General features: G+C 36.7%; 2 protein-coding genes across 3 annotated transcripts; one reads left to right on the top strand and one right to left on the bottom strand.

Annotated features, from left to right (window-relative positions):
- Positions 1 to 1,758: 1,758 nt before the first annotated feature.
- On the top strand, positions 1,759 to 8,687 carry LOC131330247 (cytochrome P450 724B1-like). Its single transcript, XM_058363756.1, has 9 exons — positions 1,759 to 2,075; positions 2,424 to 2,748; positions 3,336 to 3,488; positions 5,498 to 5,791; positions 6,634 to 6,720; positions 6,841 to 6,919; positions 7,648 to 7,754; positions 8,128 to 8,249; positions 8,462 to 8,687. Exons 1-9 carry the CDS (start codon positions 1,867 to 1,869, stop codon positions 8,553 to 8,555), a joined length of 1,470 nt encoding a protein of 489 aa, XP_058219739.1. The 5' UTR covers positions 1,759 to 1,866; the 3' UTR covers positions 8,556 to 8,687.
- A 340-nt stretch (positions 8,688 to 9,027) lies between these two features.
- On the bottom strand, positions 9,028 to 17,573 carry LOC131329866 (subtilisin-like protease SBT5.3). Of its 2 annotated transcripts, none has more exons than XM_058363272.1 (11): positions 16,634 to 17,573; positions 16,418 to 16,527; positions 16,220 to 16,314; positions 15,972 to 16,136; positions 14,558 to 14,666; positions 12,017 to 12,551; positions 11,228 to 11,325; positions 10,857 to 11,102; positions 10,375 to 10,492; positions 10,062 to 10,275; positions 9,028 to 9,627 (listed from the first exon to the last, which is right to left on the bottom strand). In XM_058363272.1, exons 1-11 carry the CDS (start codon positions 16,724 to 16,726, stop codon positions 9,089 to 9,091), a joined length of 2,322 nt encoding a protein of 773 aa, XP_058219255.1. In that variant the 5' UTR covers positions 16,727 to 17,573; the 3' UTR covers positions 9,028 to 9,088. The 2 variants fall into 2 exon arrangements, with proteins under 2 accessions (XP_058219255.1, XP_058219256.1); XM_058363273.1 differs by having other exon boundaries at positions 10,375 to 10,489; positions 16,634 to 17,571.
- Between the last annotated feature and the right edge of the window lie 1,806 nt (positions 17,574 to 19,379).

Genomic DNA, 19,379 nt, shown 5'->3' with positions numbered 1-19,379 from the left:
CTCTCTCTCTCTCTCTCTCTCTCTCTCTCTTTACCATGAAACCTCTCCCCTTTTTGAACGGCAAAACTTTTTTATAATCTTTGAATTGTTACCAACCTTTGGATCCCCTCATGTTATTCCATAATTTTAAGCTCTGATCTGCTAAGAGCTTTTGGGGATTTTTGGATTTTTTCTTTGTTGTTCTTATTCAAAAAAAAAAATAATTTATATATTTTTTAATTTTGCACCTAATTTTTCATATTATTGCTTCATCTCATCAAGTTGAATCGAAAAAGTAAATAATTATGAATTTTACCCAAATATCATTTAAAATATTTAAGATAAAGCTAAAAAAAAATGAATCAATAATTCACAAAATTTGGGTGGAAAACTGACAAACACAAAAAATTTGAATAAGAAAAAAAAGAAATCTTAGCAGAACTTTAATCTAATGCTAGTGGAGTATACGTAATTTCTTCCACTTTTCTGTCCCAATTTTTTATTTTTCACTATTTTGTAAATTCTCCTTGGAGCGAGAAATCTCTCTCTTCTGCACCTTTGCTACTGCCAAGCTAGTGGCAAAGGAAAGGCCTACATCCTAGGCTACATTGATTTTCATTTCCTATGCATCTGATAAAAGTAAATTCCCATTTCCACCGACCGCAGATAATCTCCGGACAAAAGCCTGTTTTCTTTAATTTCTTCCTTTATTTTTAACATGGAAAATGTTTAAACAACTCAATGTCAATGGACTATAAGTAAAGTAAGAAAATAATTAAATACTCCTTTATTTTAAGTTTTAAATTGCCTTGAAAAGTGTATTAAAAATTGTATTTTTTGTATCCTTATTTCTCTATTGACAATTCAGCTGTTACTAGCATTACTATCACGAAATTATTAAGTTGCATTTCGTCGCATGGTGTTTAATCTATGATATGTTTATCATGATATATTGATGTGCAAGTTACACATTGATCCATGCCCGTCACAAATCCAGTTTGTCACACGAATATGCCAAAAAAGAACCCTAAAGATCACATTGCAGTACTTAGGAAGAACTAAATAATCACTCATTCTATTTTATTAAGAAAAATGTTTAAAATAGCCTAACGGGTGGTTATTAAGGTTTAAAATTTGTATTGCAACATGTGAAAGTGCATTGAAAAGTATAAAAAGTGCATTAGAGTCTATGCGTTTCTTAGCTCGGTAACAGCCCCGTAAGTTATCCATAGAATGGGGGCAGGGTCCAGACCAGTTTGATCTCCAACCAGTTTAGTCCACTTTGGTTCATTTGTGGGCTCTTTTCAAACCCACAACAATGATTGGAACCATTCAATTTTTTAGAACTCATCGAGAATATTGACAACACCAAAAATCACATTGAGCGTTTGATATGATTTTAAAATGCATTAAGTTTGGAAACAAAAGTGTGCAACACTGGATTAAAATCCTTTTGACACAAATATCCGAAGATAAATGCATTTCGATATCATATCAAACGATATCCGATCAACGTGACTTTTAGCATTGTCAATATTCTCAACAAGTTTTAAAAAGTAAAACGGTTCCGATCATTATTATGTGCCAAAAAAAACCCACAAATGCTCCAAACTAAATTGAACTGGTTCATCTTCAAAAAAAAAAACTGAACTGGTTAAAGACCAACTGGTCTGGACCCTTGCCCCATGGATTGAGCCTATTAATTATTATTAATACTAAAAGAACATTACATAAGCTCCTCACACCAACCTCTATACATAGGCTTTGAAGTCTCTCGAACTATTTGGTACTAAAAAAAAGTTCCACTCCACTCCCCTTCATTTCCTTTACTTCCACAACCCCATACAAAAATCAGCCCAGAGAGTATCCAAACAAAGCCTAACGTCCATGGCCGGATGTTTTTGGTTAGTCCCATCGATTGGTTTTGTTGGGTTTATTTTGGGTCTCATTTTAAACCATTTTCTGCCCTTGTTCTTCAACCTTGGTCCTCTACCTAAAGGGTCCTTTGGGTGGCCTCTACTTGGTGAAACCCTATCCTTTCTCAAGCCTCACCCTTCCAACTCTATTGGAGCATTTCTTCATGACCATTGTTCTAGGTAAGCAACATGGTATATATGTAGACATGTATTTGTGTAAAGACATATACTCTACTATTTTATGTCTTTTTTCCGTTTCGTGAATTGACGACAAGTGATAGTTGTTAGTAGCGTTAATTGTTAGTAGTTTAGTTAGTGAAGGTTGAACACAAGTCAAGTGCCTGGTCACCACTCCACTTGCGTACCGTTATATATCTGTATACGTGAAACGATATATACGTACAGCAGGCATGAGCCGTCTGATCTGCAAAGTAGATGTTGGAAACGTATCCAGCATCTACTTTGCGTGATCCCTCAAGTAAATGTGGCGGGCAAGGTTTTGATATGCATATGTACATATATTTTCAGGTATGGGAAAGTGTTCAAGACCCATCTGTTCTTCTCCCCAACGGTGGTGTCCTGTGACCAAGAGCTGAACTACTTCATACTGCAAAACGAAGACAAGCTGTTCCAGTGCAGCTATCCGAAGCCCATCCATGGGATTCTTGGGGAGGTTTCAATGCTTGTGGCAGTGGGTGACACCCACAGGAGGCTTCGGAATGTCGCTCTTTCGCTTGTCGCCACTATCAAATCTAAGCCTGAGTTTCTCGGGGATATAGAAAGAATCGCCGTTCGGATTTTGGATTCGTGGAAGGGAAGGCAACAAGTCATGTTCTGTGCGGAGGCCAGAAAGGTATTTTTACTTCTACTTGTTTTCGAAACAAAAATGAACATATATTAGAGACAAATGTTTATGTTAATTAGTGTGTGGGGCTCGTACATGTACATTATCCCACTGGTATATATGTCATATGTGTGGTCCCCGCATACTAACCATACCAAATCGAGTCTAGTCTAGTCTCAAACGGTTCGGCCGTTTCCATGAATTCAATTTTTGATTGAACTCTGTCGAGGTATCGTACATTCTGTGATATCCAAGAAACGTAGTAGGTCTTTTCGAACTACCATCTCTGAAATCAATTTTGGTCTACGTACCCCTCCCTGTAGTGCTATATATTATCCATTGGTACCATATTACTTTTTCCATCTTCCGCATCGATCGATCTACTATAGAAGTCCAAACCACCGTATAATGTACTTTCGCTTATCTTCTGTGGATCGAAATGAGTTGTTTTCCAAAAATTCTAGCAAGAAAGGTTAGTTTGCCTGAAAAAAAAGAGAACATAAAACCAGAAAAAAAAGAAAAAAGAAAAAAGGGAGAGCTTAAAACACATGCAAGTTCACTGATGTGTGATTTTGTTTTGTGTTTTTATGGAACAGTTCACTTTCAATGTAATAGTAAAGCAGGTTCTGGGTTTAACACCAGATGAGCCACAGACTACAAAAATTCTTGAAGATTTCCTGACTTTCATGAAAGGGCTGATTTCTTTACCTCTCAATGTTCCTGGGACTCCTTATGCAAGAGCTGTTAAGGTCTAATTCACTTCCTCTTTAATTTACATAGTACGTAGGAGATAGATATTTATCTCAAGTTCTTGTGGAAACGCACAATAACACCCGTAAAGTGTACAGCGGTTTTTGGCCTTCGGGTACCACTACACTCCGATATACTGGAGGGAGGGAAAATCACATGCGTATCAGTTGTTCCCATATGTGTCGATTCATTACTAATTCACGGCCGTTCCGGCCGATACTTGAATGTTACAGATGATTTTGGCACTTAAAACTTAAAAAAAAATAAAAAAATTGATATATGAAAATTCACTACCACAACAATCGATTCCTGTTACGTATCGTTCGATACTCACAATACCGTTACACCTCGACTGTGTCGTTACTTGTCCTGATAACGTTATTTAAAGTGCTTTCGGTACTAGAGAACATACAAACATTTAAGCCTTAACCCTTTTTCTTAGGTTCTTGTTAATGGGTGTTCAATAGGGCATCAGATAACATGCTTAAAAATGATTGTACATTCTGCATGATAGTGCATATAGTAGAGAGCGTACAAATAGTTTAATTATTGTTTTTTATTTGTACATGTAACCGGATGTTTAGGCCAGTTTGCGCCCGTATCGGATTCGGGACCCTGAAATTACCAACCGGAAAAACCTTCAGTGGCCCCAAATTTGAAATATTTGACTTTCGTTGAATTCAAACTTGAGACTCTTTCGGTGAGAAAGGCCTTTAGTTGCTTTCCACCCGCTTGGTCAAACCGCTTGGGGTTTTGACATTTTTAGTATTGGTTAACAAAATGCACTACAAGAAAAATTCAATTGGGTGACGAATGAAAATCGTCACAAATTGCATGTTTTTCGTCACAAATAATATAGGTGACGAAAAAAAATTTGTCCACTAAAGGTTGTCGAGGATTCCTACCTGGTGACGAAATCTATTTTTCGTCACCTATAGTGCTTTTTGATGACGAAATATTTCGTCACTAAAAAGTGAATAATTGGTGACGAAATTTTTTTCCTCACTTATTGTGCTTTTTGACGACGAAAAAATTCGTCACCGATGGGTTACATTGGTGACGAAATTTTTTGTCACTAATATAAGAAATCGGTGACGAAATTTTTCGTTGCAAAAGATGTTTTCATATGGGAAAAGAAATCCATCTTTCTTGCTCCTGCTGGGTTTCGAACCCGAGTCTCTTGAGTTTTTCGCGCAAGCTTCAACCAACTGCACTACATACACTTTTCAGTAAATATTTGAAATATCTAATATATAACACATATGTTTAACATGAAAATATATTTCAAATGTAATTTTGGACCTTTAAACATTAAAATTAGCAATTTTGATAAACATGAAAGTTGTAGGCAATTGAGTTATTGTTCAAACCCAATTTGAATTATCTCAATTGGAGATTTTAGTAAAGAGTTATGTCCGAAATACATTTAGTGACAAAGCGCAATTCATAAATTTCGTCACGAAAGGTACCCATTTGACAACGAAATAAATTTTTTGTCGCTGAAAGCGTTAAAATGGTGACGAAATTATTTTTCGTCACCAAAGTTAAGCATTTGGTGACGAAAAAAATATTTCGTTACTAAATTGCTCACATTTAGCGACGAAATATATTTTTTGTCACCAAATGATTATCTTTGGCGACAAAAAATAATTTTGTCACCTTTTTTAAGCTTTCGGCGACGAAAAATGTATTTTATCGCCAAATGGGTACCTTTAGTGACGAAAATATTTTTTTCGTCGCTAAAAAGGCATAATTGGTGACGAAATTATTTCGTCACGAAAGTTATAAAATAGTGACGAATTTATTTTTTCGTCGCCAAATATACTCATTTAGTGACAAAATTAAATTTCGTCGCCACTTTTTCGTCACTAATTTTTATTTTTCTTGTAGTGATGTCATTCTTACATTTGTTAATTGAACCCCATTTCTCATTCTAATTAATATTCCAAAAGGAAAAAAGGAAGCGCGCATGCATGTGATCTTTTTTTTTTCCTCATCATCTTTACAGGCTAGAAGAAGAATATCTTCCACTGTCAAGGCAATCATAGAAGAAAGAAGAAGATCAAGAAGAAGAAGTAGTGGTCATGGTGGTGGAAAGTATCCTAACAAAAGGAGTACAAGGAGTGGTACTAATGGTCATGACTTCCTTGAGATACTTCTGGGTGTTGAATCCTTATCTGAAGATGAAAAAGTTAGCTTTGTTTTGGATTCTCTTTTGGGAGGCTATGAAACCACTTCTGTCTTGATGGCCATGCTGGTTCATTTCCTTGGTCAATCACCTGCTGCCCTTGCACAGCTTAAGGTCACCTTTTTCTCAATGACACACACACACACATATCGATACATTATTTTTATAAAAATACTTATATGCGTAACTATAAGTAAATGACCATTTTAAAATGTATTACATATCCAAAATATTGACTAATTGCGTGTATTTGTGAGGTGAAAAGTAAAGGATCACGGGATTATTACTATAAAAAGTAACGCAATGGCGGAACTATAGTGGCATTGGTGGAGGCCGCATCCATCCAACATTTATATTTTTTTATATCGGTAGCTTATACCTTAATTAGGAATTCTGATATAACTGGCATACTAGTGTCAATTCACTTTTCTAATTAACACTTATAATGTAATTATGGTTTGATTTAATCTGAATTCAAGCAATTTTACTTCACCTTATGATATTTTTTAATATTTCTCATACACGAGAAATAATTAAATGACTATATCAAATACCCACATAAGAAATAAGATAACTTCACATGTTTAGGGTTGTAATTAAATCATCTCCATATATTTTGTCTTATACTACTAGAACACAAAATGATGTATCATATACCAGTACATTTTGTCAAATGCAAATATGTCTCCGTGGCTGCCCCCCTCGAACCAAAATCTTGGCTCCATTTCCAAAGTATGTACCCATCAGATAGTATCCTAATATAGTACTTCCTCCGTTCCAGTTTAAATATTCCCTACGAAAATTTGTGCATTTTTAAACACCCTGAAATATATTTTTATATATTAATTTTTTATTGTTTTAAAATGTTACTATTACCATAACATTACTCTTTAAACATATTGGAAATTCTGAATACCTTCAATTTTGTTCTTTTCTCTTTTTATTTGGTAATATAGCTAGAGCATCGGACTATAAGGAGCATGAAGGGGGAAGATGAGCTTCTGAACTGGGAAGATTACAAGAAAATGGATTTCACTCAAAATGTAAGTCCACATTTATCTAGATATATATAAATAGTTTAGAAATAAATTTTCCTTCCTTTTTATATTCTTTTTGTGCATGCATATTTACAATGATTATGTTTGTTTTTTTTTTTAATCTAGGTAATTACTGAAGCTCTGAGATATGGGAATGTTGTAAAATTTGTGCACCGAAAGGCTCTCAAAGACATCAAATTTAGAGGTATATATAAATCCACCTTTAATTATCGAGCAAATTACATATCAAGCAATTAAATTAACAACTTGGGATATGCTTAACGCAAGGGGTTGGCATAGTGGTTTTGACCGGAGACTTAAGGATTTGCTCCTTCTTAAGATTTTAAGTTCGATTTTTCTTGCCAGTAACTTTCGGGCACACCCATCTAACGTGTAAGCGTGGAAAGAGCTGTGGGAGGAATTGTAGGAATCAGTTCGAGGTGTGACAAGCTGGCCCGGAATATCATGCACACAAAAAAAAATAAAAAATTGGGATATGCTTTTTCCATAATCATGCAAGCGTGTGCTTTTTCTAGTCTGTGCACTTAATTACACATACTATCGATAATACTACGCAGACCTATTTATGCCTTTAATTATCAAACAAAATGATGTTGCCTTTTGGTCGTACGTCAATAAAAATAAATAAATACCGCCGGCACATACATTTTTTTAGATGAATTTCGGTATGGATCAAAAGTGTTGTTTCTAAATTACTTTTCGTTGAGACTAAGAGGTTGACCTTGTGGTTATGATACTCTCTTACTAGGTAAAATGCCTCGGTTGCCTTATCGCTGTGAATCACAGCTCCCCTTTCCCCTATCCCCTCCTATCAATTGACCAAAAAAAAAAAACTTAATTTTTCGTTGATAATATATGTAGTGAAAAAGCTCTCTCCGGCCCTTAAGTAGTTTTATTCCTTGTTTGGTGCAGATTACTTAATTCCCTGTGGTTGGAAGGTCCTACCAGTTCTGAGTGCAGTTCACTTAGACCCATCTCTCCATTCAGATGCTCTCCAGTTTCATCCTTGGAGATGGGAGGTAATAATTTTAATTTTATTCTTTTAAATTTTGTTATTTGTAGGGTAACAAGTTATTGATTTGATTTTACCACTTTCTTCGAAAGAGATATATAGGACTGTCCTACCATGGCCCCGTAGTTATTGTAACCATCTTCTTGGTGCAATTTTGTGAATGATTATTCAACCATGATCGATCCTTTAATTGTGTAAATTATAATTCTACCCCATCTCAAAATTTCCTACTACACATAATCAGATTAAAATCAAATAGAACGATTCGGCTCTACCGAGAAGCAAGCGTAGAGCGCAAGCAGCTGGCCTGGACTCTTGAGTTATCAAAAAATATGCGCGTATATATTCGTACTTTTACTAATCATGTTCATAACATGCAGACCCAGGACCAGACATGCAAAAAATTTACTCCCTTTGGTGGAGGGTCAAGATGCTGCCCAGGGTCTGAACTTGCTAAGGTAGAGGTCGCATTCTTCCTCCACCACCTTGTCCAAAAATTCAGGTGAATCTCTTATTCTCAAGCACACACAAAACCTAAATCTTCAAACACAGAAATTAGGACAGAGATCCCGAAAGACGTGTTCGAATATTGTTCTGGGTGATCTGCATCCTTAACACTGCTATTTTTTAAATTATGACCATAAAAATAACTGTTTCGCATTTTCGAATGTTTTGTGCTAATTATATGTACCCATTGCCTGTATTAATTTGTAGATGGAGAACTGAAGATGGTGATCAACCCCTTGCACATCCTTATGTGGAATTTCAAAAAGGATTGGTACTAAAATTGGAACAATGTTCCATTTGACTGCCTAACAAGAGAACTCTTCTTTTCCATGTTACATGGAAATCTTTTTTTTGTTTGGGTTAAGTTTTTGCAGAGAGTTGTAATTTGATCTTCACTTATAATAGTAGGAGTAAAAAAAACTCCCTTTCTGTACATTGCATGTAGGAGCAGTACTGATAACTGACAATAAGATTGGAACTAAGTCCGATCTTCTCTGTCCCAAAAATCCTTGTGCCTATGTGCCGAGGGGTTTTTCGGCCTTTGGATTTAACCCCTTGGCACAAAGGCACAAGAGATCCTGCCTCATCGAAGAATTGCCGATCGAGTAACAAGAAGAATATATTTGTTTCTTCTTCCTAAGCATATGACTACAGCCCCTCCCACTCCTGAATAGCCATTATTCTTGACCCAGAACAAAGTACTATTCCCAAATCAAAGAAACAAAAATTAAGAAATTAAAAAAAAAACCTATTCATTGGGTGAAGTCAATAAATTGGGTGAATAATGAAACGTCAATTTGATACGTGAAGATGATTATCACAATGTTGCAGTCTTTAGACTGCCTTGACAACAATAGGACTCCTCACTTCATGCTTAGCATCTGACCATGTCAAATGTCCAAATACATAATCGCTACGTTTATTGCCTTCTTCGACCATCATACTCACCTTGAATGATTTCTGTTCCCCAACTTTTCGAAACATCAATCTTTCTGGACTAACAGAAACAGATATACCAACCGGGTTTTGGATACTGACGCTGTAAGTACCCGGTGAACCAACGTTCTTAACAGTTCGAGTCACAGTGGTGGAGCCGTTTAGCATAGGCACTGTGATTGAAGGGTAGTTGAAATTAGAGAGACTAATATTGGCCTTGGGACATGTATAGTGAGTTCCAGATAACATTGAGATCTGGGTTTCATTGTACCCAAGTGCGCATAGGAATTTCAGGTAGTCATTGGGGGTTAAATCGTAAACTAATCCGGGGTCCATGGCGCGGTTTGGTTGCACGTGTCCTGCTCCATAGTTGAATGGCGTTGCCGGTGAGTAGTATGCATTTGTCAATGGCTCCTTAGTGTTGTCCAGTGTTTGTGCTGTGAAAGTAGGATGAAGTAAAAGGATTAGAAAAGAGTTAGGACAATATGATTCAACCCTGTTCTCAGAAAACAACACATTGTTTGACTTCAAAAAGAAAAAAAATTTAAAAAGAATTGGCCTGTTTTTGTATCCTCCTTGATTTTAGAGTATGTTGTTTGTTTTTGTTTCCAATTAGCGCATTAGGAGAACTTTTGGAATTTCCTTTAACAGTTGTCCGAGAACATATCTGCCAACAATCCAGTTACAGAAAACACCACGGATATCTTCAAAGTTTCAAAGTACTATTGTGGAGCAAAGAATCGAGCTGATTGTTTCCGGACTATCCATTGTTTTTAATCTCTGGGAAAGCACGAAACACAAACTGCAAACAAAAATGAAGAAAACCAGACAATACCAATAGACTAAAGTTACAAGTCTAGTCTATTCTCACCGGTGGTCATGATTGCCGATCTTATTGCTGCAGGACTCCAACTAGGATAGAGGGTCTTCAGAAGACCAGCAATGCCAGAAACATGAGGGCATGACATCGAAGTGCCTGATACTGAATTAAACAGGACTCGACGCGTATCGAAAACTTCATTTGTTGGTCCCTGTGCTTCAGTGTAGGCAGCTATGATGCTAACTCCCGGTGCAGTGATATCAGGCTGAACGAACAACATTTATACTTACAACAGTTCAGAGAAATCACACCAAATGAAGTGTTTCAGAAATGGGAAATATGAAGCATCAGTGATGAGAAAAACCTTAAGGATATCTGGGGTAATGGTGTTTGGCCCTAATGATGAAAAAGCAGCCATGAATGGAGCTGGCTTTGTGGGTAACTGAGTTGTTGGACGTGTTATGTAAGCTATTGGAAGCCTGCTTAAGAACATGAGTAATTATAAGAAACAAATGGGAGGTCAAAATGCCACTTTTATCATTACCAATGTTCATTGAATGCTATAGGGTCGGAAATCTTTCTTTGTTTACATCTTAGTTTTTCGTGCCTTTGAACCAAAAACAGTGAAAAGTGCAAACTATTTGCTGAACGAGTTGTGTTATGTTTCTCTGGAATAAGAAAACTGAAAACCGAAGAAGAAAATAACAGTCTTGAAAGTTTTGTAATGGCATAAATGTACCCATGAAATAGAAGTACTCCAAGGTGTAATTCAACACCACCCAAATGATATGCTCATAACACTAGTTAACACGGACACACGGTAACGTAATCGCCATGTCATCTTACCTTGAGTAATTGACATACTTGAAGATAGCAACCCCATCGGTGTAATTGATTTGAGAAGCAGGGAGGACATGAGCATCAGCAAGAATTTCATTCCCAGAAAGCACATCATTAGCAAGAACCATCCCCACGGCACCAGCCAAGGCAGCTTGCTCACCCTTGTCCACTCTATCAGTAACCCCTCTAAGGCATAGCAAAATTTTTCCATTCACCTTCTTAGGATCCAGTGACCCACCCTTGCATAAAATTCTGCATGAATGGAACACGTAAAATTTGATATGCTTTTGTAATGATGCTAAACACAGGACAAAATGGTTACAGTATTCACAGTGTAAAGAATCAAAATACCAAAAGCTTGAATGTTTTATCCTTACGCGTCTGCAGCTGATGCATTAGCAGCTTTGGCATCCGCAGCGCTAATAATTGGAAAGAACTTGTTGTTCGGCAATGCTTTAGTTGAAAGGCTTTCTCCCTTTATGAAACAAAAGATGTCAGTTTCCACACATTGAATGTTTCTAGTAATATGAAGATGGACGTGAGCATAATGTAACAACAATCATCAACAATACCACACAAATAGAATCATCTAAATATCTAATGACAGCGTAACCCAGCATTTCATAAGAAAATGCACACAATCCAGTTCATTTGACAAATCGGTTGCCACACTAGCCCCAGCTTCATACCTAGAATCCCCAATCAAGGAACAAAATTTCCATTCATTTTCATCGTGATAGACAAAAAGTTTCCGTGTCCTAAGAAACTGAAACTAAAACCAGCGGGATAGTAAATTTTTTGTGATCTAATGGAAGACAGGAGAATATAGTGCAACTCATCAAGAAAGCAGTGAAACACAGCCAAACAAGATTGTGCCGACAAGGATTTAAAGTTATTCGGCAATACATTAGAATTTTTGGTTCATAGTAGTGTTTTCGGTTCCTTTTTACAGATTAGTGAATCATTCTGTATACCACAATGAATTTAATTTCAATTATTAGGCTTTTATGACTCGGACAAGTTTTTATTCATATCCGCTAGCAAAACATTTGCACCTTCATATTTTCTTTTGTCTCTTTTGAAAGGTTTCCAAGCCATAAGCCAAATGTTCAACGTAATTACATTGCCCATAAACTTGGAAATTTCGAAATCTAACAGACACTAACCTTGAGATGCATTTTATTGCCAAGAATAACATAACTAGGAAACTGACGATCCATAGTACTGGCTCCGACTGTAATCTGCCATGGCGCAAGGTTGGCAACAGTGCCATTGGCAGGTCCAGAATTCCCCGCTGAGCAAACAACCACTATCCCATGCCTAACAGCATGAAGTGATCCAATGGCCACGCTGTCATTGAAGAAGGCGACTGGGTCACCACCAAGTGATACCGACAGCACATCAACACCATCGTGGATGGCAAAATCAAAGGCAGCCAGTATATCTGCATCAAAGCACTCGTTTCCAGCCACTGGGGGCCCACACACCTTGTAAGCAGCTACTCTAGCTCTTGGTGATCCCCCTCTTGCTGTTCCATTGCCATACCCAAATACGCTTGCCCCCGGTACGAAGTTACCACCAGCTGTGGATAATGTGTGGGATCCGTGGCCGTCGGTGTCGCGTGGCGAGTTGAATGTAGAGTTGAGACTGCCATTACTTGCTGAATATCCTTTGCTGAAGTATCTTGCTCCTATAAGCTTCCTATAGAATAGACAGTCGGTGCATATATAGCAGAGTAAGAATGCAAGATCAATTAGTCTATTCCCGGATAAAGCCAATGGGGTCATTCACAAACTTCGACAATGCCCATTCAATACAAAGTACAAACAGAAAGCCTTTATACAAATCAAAAGTTAATTATCTATTCATAACAAATGACAAACATAATTAAACTTATCAAACCACAAGTACAGAAACATAATCTATTGCTATTACGTGGACTTTTACAATTTGATTCACATGCTGCTGTGGCAAAATAACCTAGTTGTCAATACTATTGATCAATGCTTTTACAATTTGATCTATGAATTTTGTTGGCCAAACCTCTCTTTTCACTTATAAAGTTGGGTCAAGATTTGACCAAGTAATATATTTGACACTGCTAGGACAAAATATCGATTAATATTCAGCAGCTTGATGGGTCAACTGACCCCAGTGTCGCCCCAGATACAATGTACGATGAAGACATTGGTGAACATAGTGAGTTGAAGACACTTCATCACCTCTCTTTTCACTTATAAAGTTGGGTCAAGATTTGACTAAGTAATATATTTGACACTGCTAGGACAAAATATCGATTAATATTCAGCAGCTTGATGGGTCAACTGACCCCAGTGTCGCCCCAGATACTGACCTCAGTGTCGCCCCAGATACAATGTATGATGAAGACATTGGTGAACATAGTGAAAGTTGAAAACACTTCATCTAGAACTTCTGAGTATGCTAAACACAGTACCTGGCTTTTTTTACCAGTAATCATTTATGTTTTTACTTTTTGATCTGTAATCATTTATCTGGGAGTTGCCTTTTTACCAGTAGTCATTTATGTTTTTTATTTTTTGATCTGTAATCATTTATCTGGAAGTTGCTCTTTTACCGGTAATCTAATGGATTTGATAATCAGATAGGCCATAAGTTTAGTTATATTAGGTCCCAATAAATGAGTAAACTCAAAAAGACAATGAAAAATGTAAAGAAAAATGTCTCTTCTCGTATGCAACTTTTAGCCAAAGGAGCAAATCCACCCTTTGCCAGCAGCATCATTAAGGGGACCAGGACTCGTTAAATGCCTTTATGCACTTCATGTTGTGAGAAGAAATTTTGGTGGTCCTATATCAAATGGAGGTGTATATTCATATGAGGTGCCAAAAGCACGCACTTCTTTCGTTCCTGGATCCCATAAGTGGGACATCTCAAACAGATACTTTCCTCTGAAAAACAGAGAGTTTAAGTAGGAAGGTATGCCTTCTTAAAAATTGTATGCTATGTTCTTTTCAATGAGGTTTTCACTTTCCAAAAGACGAAAAATTAAACAATGGCATCATTAAATGCAATTTGGCCTAAAAATCAGGTGTCACAGTTTTAGGCTCCTAGCCTCCATTTCTGTCCGGTAGACTAGCCGAAACACAGCCTTTTAATCCAACTAATCCTCACTGTCTTAAGGTCACCAACCATACATCCTAAGAGTGTTATTACAATTGGACAAAAAAGAATAATTGTTTCTTCCCATTTCACATGCATCCTCTGTTGTCGGATATTATAAAGAAATGGTTCAAAAGTCACAAACATGCACCCTTGCTTTAGAAAATAGTTTAACCGCCCTGATTTTCAACGTCAAAAGATATGGAGACTCAACTCAGATATTTCATGTACAAAGACTAAGTTAAAGGGAGAAGACACAGCAAATTTTGGATTACTCTAAACAGAATCAAGGACAATATCGATGGTTCTTTCTAGATGAATCAAAATGCATTTATAGTAAACTGATTCCTTTCTAGAAGAGAAAACATACCTGAAAGGCCTATGACTAAGATAATTTCAGACAAATTAGGAGAAACCTTTCACTGTGTATCATGATCACTAATATAGCTATTGAATAGACAATATCATGAGATCACTAGTTAGGCAAGAAGCAATCTTATGGGAAATTATGGAAAATTTATCCATGCACGAGAAGCAACGAACAGAGGGAGCTAGAGGAATCTGACCTGTTGCAATGAAAGCTACGATCCACATTATTCTGACAGATTCCTTTCCACTTTGATGGAATTGGTCCCATTTCTTCATCGCTAAAGCTCTGTGATTCAGGCCACACACCTGGCTCATTACCAAATTGTGAATGTGAGGGGAAAGAAACTCAAAGATCATGGCCACAGAAAATGAAACAAAATACATCATGAACCTTCTTCAGCACAAGTCTTATTAGTTTATCCCTTACCAAAACAACAGTATACATGCTCACACTCATCAATTTAAGGCAACCTAACGTGATATCAATTTTTGTTTTGTTTTGTTTTTTTATCATGGTGATGTTGTTCATTGACTTACACTTCTATTTGCTGGTGTGAATCAAAGAACTCCGTAAATCAGTAGTTTCCACACTGTCTTTCTAAGATATTACAGCATTGCACACCTTCATTTGCGAGGGCCTCCTTGGGAGGTTTTGAAAGATACCGGTGAACATATATCTACCTTGCCTTCTGTGTGATAAAAACTCAGTCGTATGACCAGAAATCCATTTTGTCAATAGCTTAATAAATTAATCCAGTTCACAGAAATTCAAGAGATCTCTGGAGCATAACGAAAGTTTTTCGTGAAGTCCTCTCTCTTTCTTTCAAAGTACATGTTTTGCAATCTTGGTTTGTTCTACTAGCGAAAGGAAAGAGCTCATTTATTTCGTAGTTCAGCTACTCTGCAAATTTTGTACTTCATTCCCGTATACCTCAATGGCTAAAAATAGTGTTCATTTCAAGTGTTGATAGCATGAACTGACCCGTTCCTCAGCTTGAACTGAAGTCTCACATTTCTAAATGAGCTACATACACAAGCTAGGCACTTCTGATACAACTGTACAAATAAAAAAGAAGAAAAAAAAACCATCATAAGAACATAACTAAAAATTTATCTGGTGCAGGCATCCTTCTGGAAATGATAACCCATGCTGATGGTCAACGTAGTTTAATCACCAAGAAAAATTCAATAAATAACATTTTGTCAGATGTGAAAGTGGACGGTCAAAGAAAGCACCTCACTGTGATTGAGGAAAACAAAACTTGAAACTGGAGCTTAGTTACAAAACCCAGTCTCCAACAACATTATTTTATTCCTTCTGATCATAACCTGATTACTTTATGTGATTAGTCACCAAATCATACGTACTAATCAAAGCCAACTTTTGCAGTAACTAAAAAAAGGAAGTAGTCTGCCACACAGCTGCTGTACAAAAATATTTAAACAAGATGACAAGGAAATAAAATAGCCTATTATATTTGCCAAAATTTCTCATTGGTGCACAAAAACATATATATTTTGATCTAATTTGCATCATAGCTCATTTATATAGATGCGAAAGTTGACCTTGCAATGAAATTCAAATCAAGATGCATAGGAAAAGAAGCCAACCCGTGTCAAGGTTGCCTATGATAGTATCTTCACCGAATCGTGCCTTGTTCGAAATGGAGCTGGAATGTATCACACCATTAGTCTCAAGCTCCAAGAATTCCCATGATCTGGTTGTGTGTAATTTCCTTCCCTTGTTAAGGAAAATTGAGACTACCTTGGGATGCTCTGCTTTCCACGATAATTATCAGTGATTAGCAATTTAACATATTGAACAGAAAATAACATTAAAATCTGAAAGAAATGCTTACTAGCAATCACAGCTGCTGCTTCATCTTCAAGTGTTGCAGCAAAGCCATTGATGTGTCTTGTATAGGAGTAAAATATGGCATCTTTGGCCTCATCTCTACAAGGAGCAAGTTCAAGCATATATCAATGACATTCACATTGATTCAGAAACAACACAATAGATATCTGAGCTATTCATAAATGAACATGAAACTCACTACCTTCCCAAGAATGATCCCAAGAAGTCATAATGAGATTCTGTCACTTGATCAAAATCACTAGATGAGACATCTTTTCCATGTGAATGAGCCCCAAAGTACACCACATATGACTACACCATAAATAAGAAACACATTATACTGGAACAAAACTCCAATAGAAGGTACATACCATTGATTAATGTCAAGGAAGAGAGAAGTTAACCTGTAAGTGCTTACCTTTTTGCAGGCAAAAGTGGGTCTATGCAACAGTGAGGAAAGAATAAGAAACGATAAGAGGATATAAAGGGGAGCAGGATTTTCTAGTGTCATTTGCTCTCTCTTTTTGGTAGTGCTCTTAAATGGCAGACCTCTCTTTCTACTTATAGAGCTCTATTTGTATTGGTGCCCCTTTAGTGGGACTGAGTTTTGTATTCCATATCTTGGTAGGAGAGTAGAAAAAGAACAATGTTCTGGTGCTTGGCTACAAGATAACAGTGCATATATATAATACACTTATATTCATACACACATGTCATGAGTGATGTAAATGTGACCCTGCACACCTTTACATAATCTGGTATTATGATGTAAATAGATTGCTTGACAAAACCCACATAAACAATTTGGCAGCTGAATATGGTCAAGTTGAGTTAGATTTAGTGGCGGTGCCCTTTAGGTTTATAGGGAAGATTTGGAGTTCGAGCATGCGCCTGATTGTAAAATCTAACTTACTGACTAGCTAACACCCTGAAATTACTTAGCAAAAAGAAAAAACACCCTGAAAGTAGAAGAGATTATGGCTCCTTCAATGGAAAATTATTCAGTGCTCCACAACCACACATTGATGTCAGGCCGAAGACTATCTGCATAGCCTAACATTAATGTGTGGTTGTAGAGGGATTGAAGCACCATCGCGTGGCCGTGCCCCAAGAGCGCTGAATAATTACTCTCTTTCATGAGTTGGGAGAAGGAGGTGATATGTTGTACATGCATCCAGTTCCTCAGTTTAGCTTTGGCATTTTAACAAACACACGGAGGAAGGTGAAAACAGAGGAAAGCATAGCTACCAAGAACATTAACCAGCTGGATCCTAGTAAATGAACACAACCCAATTCGAGGAATAAACGACAAATCATGCAGTCATGTCAATACCCAAAATTCCAAAGAATATATATATATATATATTTTTGATTTTGGAGAGCAGTAATTTGAGACTTATAACAGTTTGTAGGACATTTCAAATTCAGGGGAGGTTGGGGCCAGCCAGTCAGAGTGTTACCTTGTGATAATGAGACGATGAATTGGATGACCAAAACAAAGTCAATGTCTCCAATCACTTCTAGCCTGCCAGATTACACTTTCTTCTCCAATGAAGAAGAGTCATATATTGGCTTCTGTGGCTAATAGGAAAACACACCTAACCTAGAAGGCTAGAACACACAAATTAGCATGAAGGTAATAGAAATTCAGATGTTGTCCAAGAGTCAATGGACTTCTCACACTACAATATATTTTTGCCGATAAGAATATCATTGTAGGGTCCACATATGCGAGATAATACGGTCCCAGACAGTTACCGGAGATGATCCGGATCCCACCATTTATCTTACCCCTACTGATCAAGTCTCTAAAAAGTTCATCTTCTCATCACAATGAGTACTATATCCAAATCACTCATATCAAAAACCTCTACCACTCCATGCAAATGAAGGGTGTACTGTTTATCTAATTGGTGATGGGGATTTGCCCTTTGGCTGGGGGCTTGGGACCCAACCACCAGTCCACCAACTTGGCCATTTGCTTCAACTTCATGATTAGTCGCAAGGTCAAAAAATTGACTAAACACTTCGCTAGCTTTTTTTGAAAGGCAAAGGTAACACAGGAATTTCTGTTTGACCGAAAAAAAAAAAAATTCATGTTTTCAGACTATATAGAATAGAAGTGCTTGGTGCTAGTAATTATCATTTTTAGATTGTGAATTATAGATAATAGATCTTCAAATTATAATGGACTATTATCCCCTATCCGAATTCAATTCTAATTTTTTATTCCAATTCTTTACTATTATCCCAATTTTTTACTTCAACTTTTTATGCCAATGCTTGGTGGACATTTTCGATTCCATTTTTGAGCTTTTGAAAATGCAAAAAAGGACTATTATCCCTATCCGAATTCGATTTTCAACTCGATTAATTATTTTTATCATGTAGGAAGGAACAAAGAAATAGAATAGGAACGAAAATACATAGAAAAGTAAAAGAAGAAAAAAATTATTTGGTTAATATATGTAGAATAGATTTTTGTAGAAGAGTAGAGTATCAAAATATAGAGGAAATCCAAAAAAATTTGGGGCCCTTTGGGAGCCAAATTATGGAATCTAGAGGATCAAAATATAGAGGAATAGATTTCATTTTAAAAATCGCTCATAAGCACCTAAGTCACAAAATTTGAACAATGCAGAATGTAGATTGACGGGCGCCAGAACACACCCTAACAATTGACAAAACTAACATCAATTGTTGACCCTTGTAATTCACACCCTTTTTGAGAGGTGTGAATTTCTTTTTGTCCGAAGATTGGCGAATGCGGCACACAGCTTGCAAGTATTGGGGGGCAAGGTTCTGGCATTCAAACTTGGGAAGTTAGACCTCCTGATTGGTTGTTATCTCTTTTAGGAAGGATGACCATCTTTCTTGATGTTTTGTTTGCCTTATTATCGATAAAACATGCTTACCATTTTGGAAAAAAAATATCACACCACTTATTTATCGGAGGCACCTTCTATCATACCAAATTGAAAATCACATGGTGCAGTTTGTCCATTCATATTAATCCCTCATTGTTGATGCAAATTTTTCATGCTGTAATGCCCGTCAAATAAAATGTTCGCTCAAAAATGCAAATTGATTTGACACCCTTAACCCCTTGATCACAATTCTTAAAGAAATTTTATTTAGCTAACATAAATAGAAAATCAAACTAG

The sequence above is a fragment of the Rhododendron vialii genome, chromosome 6a, assembly GCF_030253575.1.
Source record: "Rhododendron vialii isolate Sample 1 chromosome 6a, ASM3025357v1".
Taxonomy (NCBI): Eukaryota; Viridiplantae; Streptophyta; class Magnoliopsida; order Ericales; family Ericaceae; genus Rhododendron; species Rhododendron vialii.
The sequence above is the reverse complement of the archived record's forward strand: the minus strand, read 5'-3'. Positions and strand labels throughout refer to the sequence as shown.

Coding starts and splice junctions, on each gene's coding strand:
- LOC131329866 (XM_058363272.1), bottom strand. CDS start 16,726: ATGACACTAGAAAATCCTGCTCCCCTTTATATCCTCTTATCGTTTCTT. Junction 12,552..14,557: donor CGTAGCTTTCATTGCAACAG/GTCAGATTCCTC, acceptor TCTATTCTATAG/GAAGCTTATAGGAGCAAGAT. Junction 11,326..12,016: donor GCAATAAAATGCATCTCAAG/GTTAGTGTCTGT, acceptor TGTTTCATAAAG/GGAGAAAGCCTTTCAACTAA.
- LOC131330247 (XM_058363756.1), top strand. CDS start 1,867: ATGGCCGGATGTTTTTGGTTAGTCCCATCGATTGGTTTTGTTGGGTTT. Junction 2,749..3,335: donor TCTGTGCGGAGGCCAGAAAG/GTATTTTTACTT, acceptor TTTATGGAACAG/TTCACTTTCAATGTAATAGT. Junction 8,250..8,461: donor CACCTTGTCCAAAAATTCAG/GTGAATCTCTTA, acceptor ATTAATTTGTAG/ATGGAGAACTGAAGATGGTG.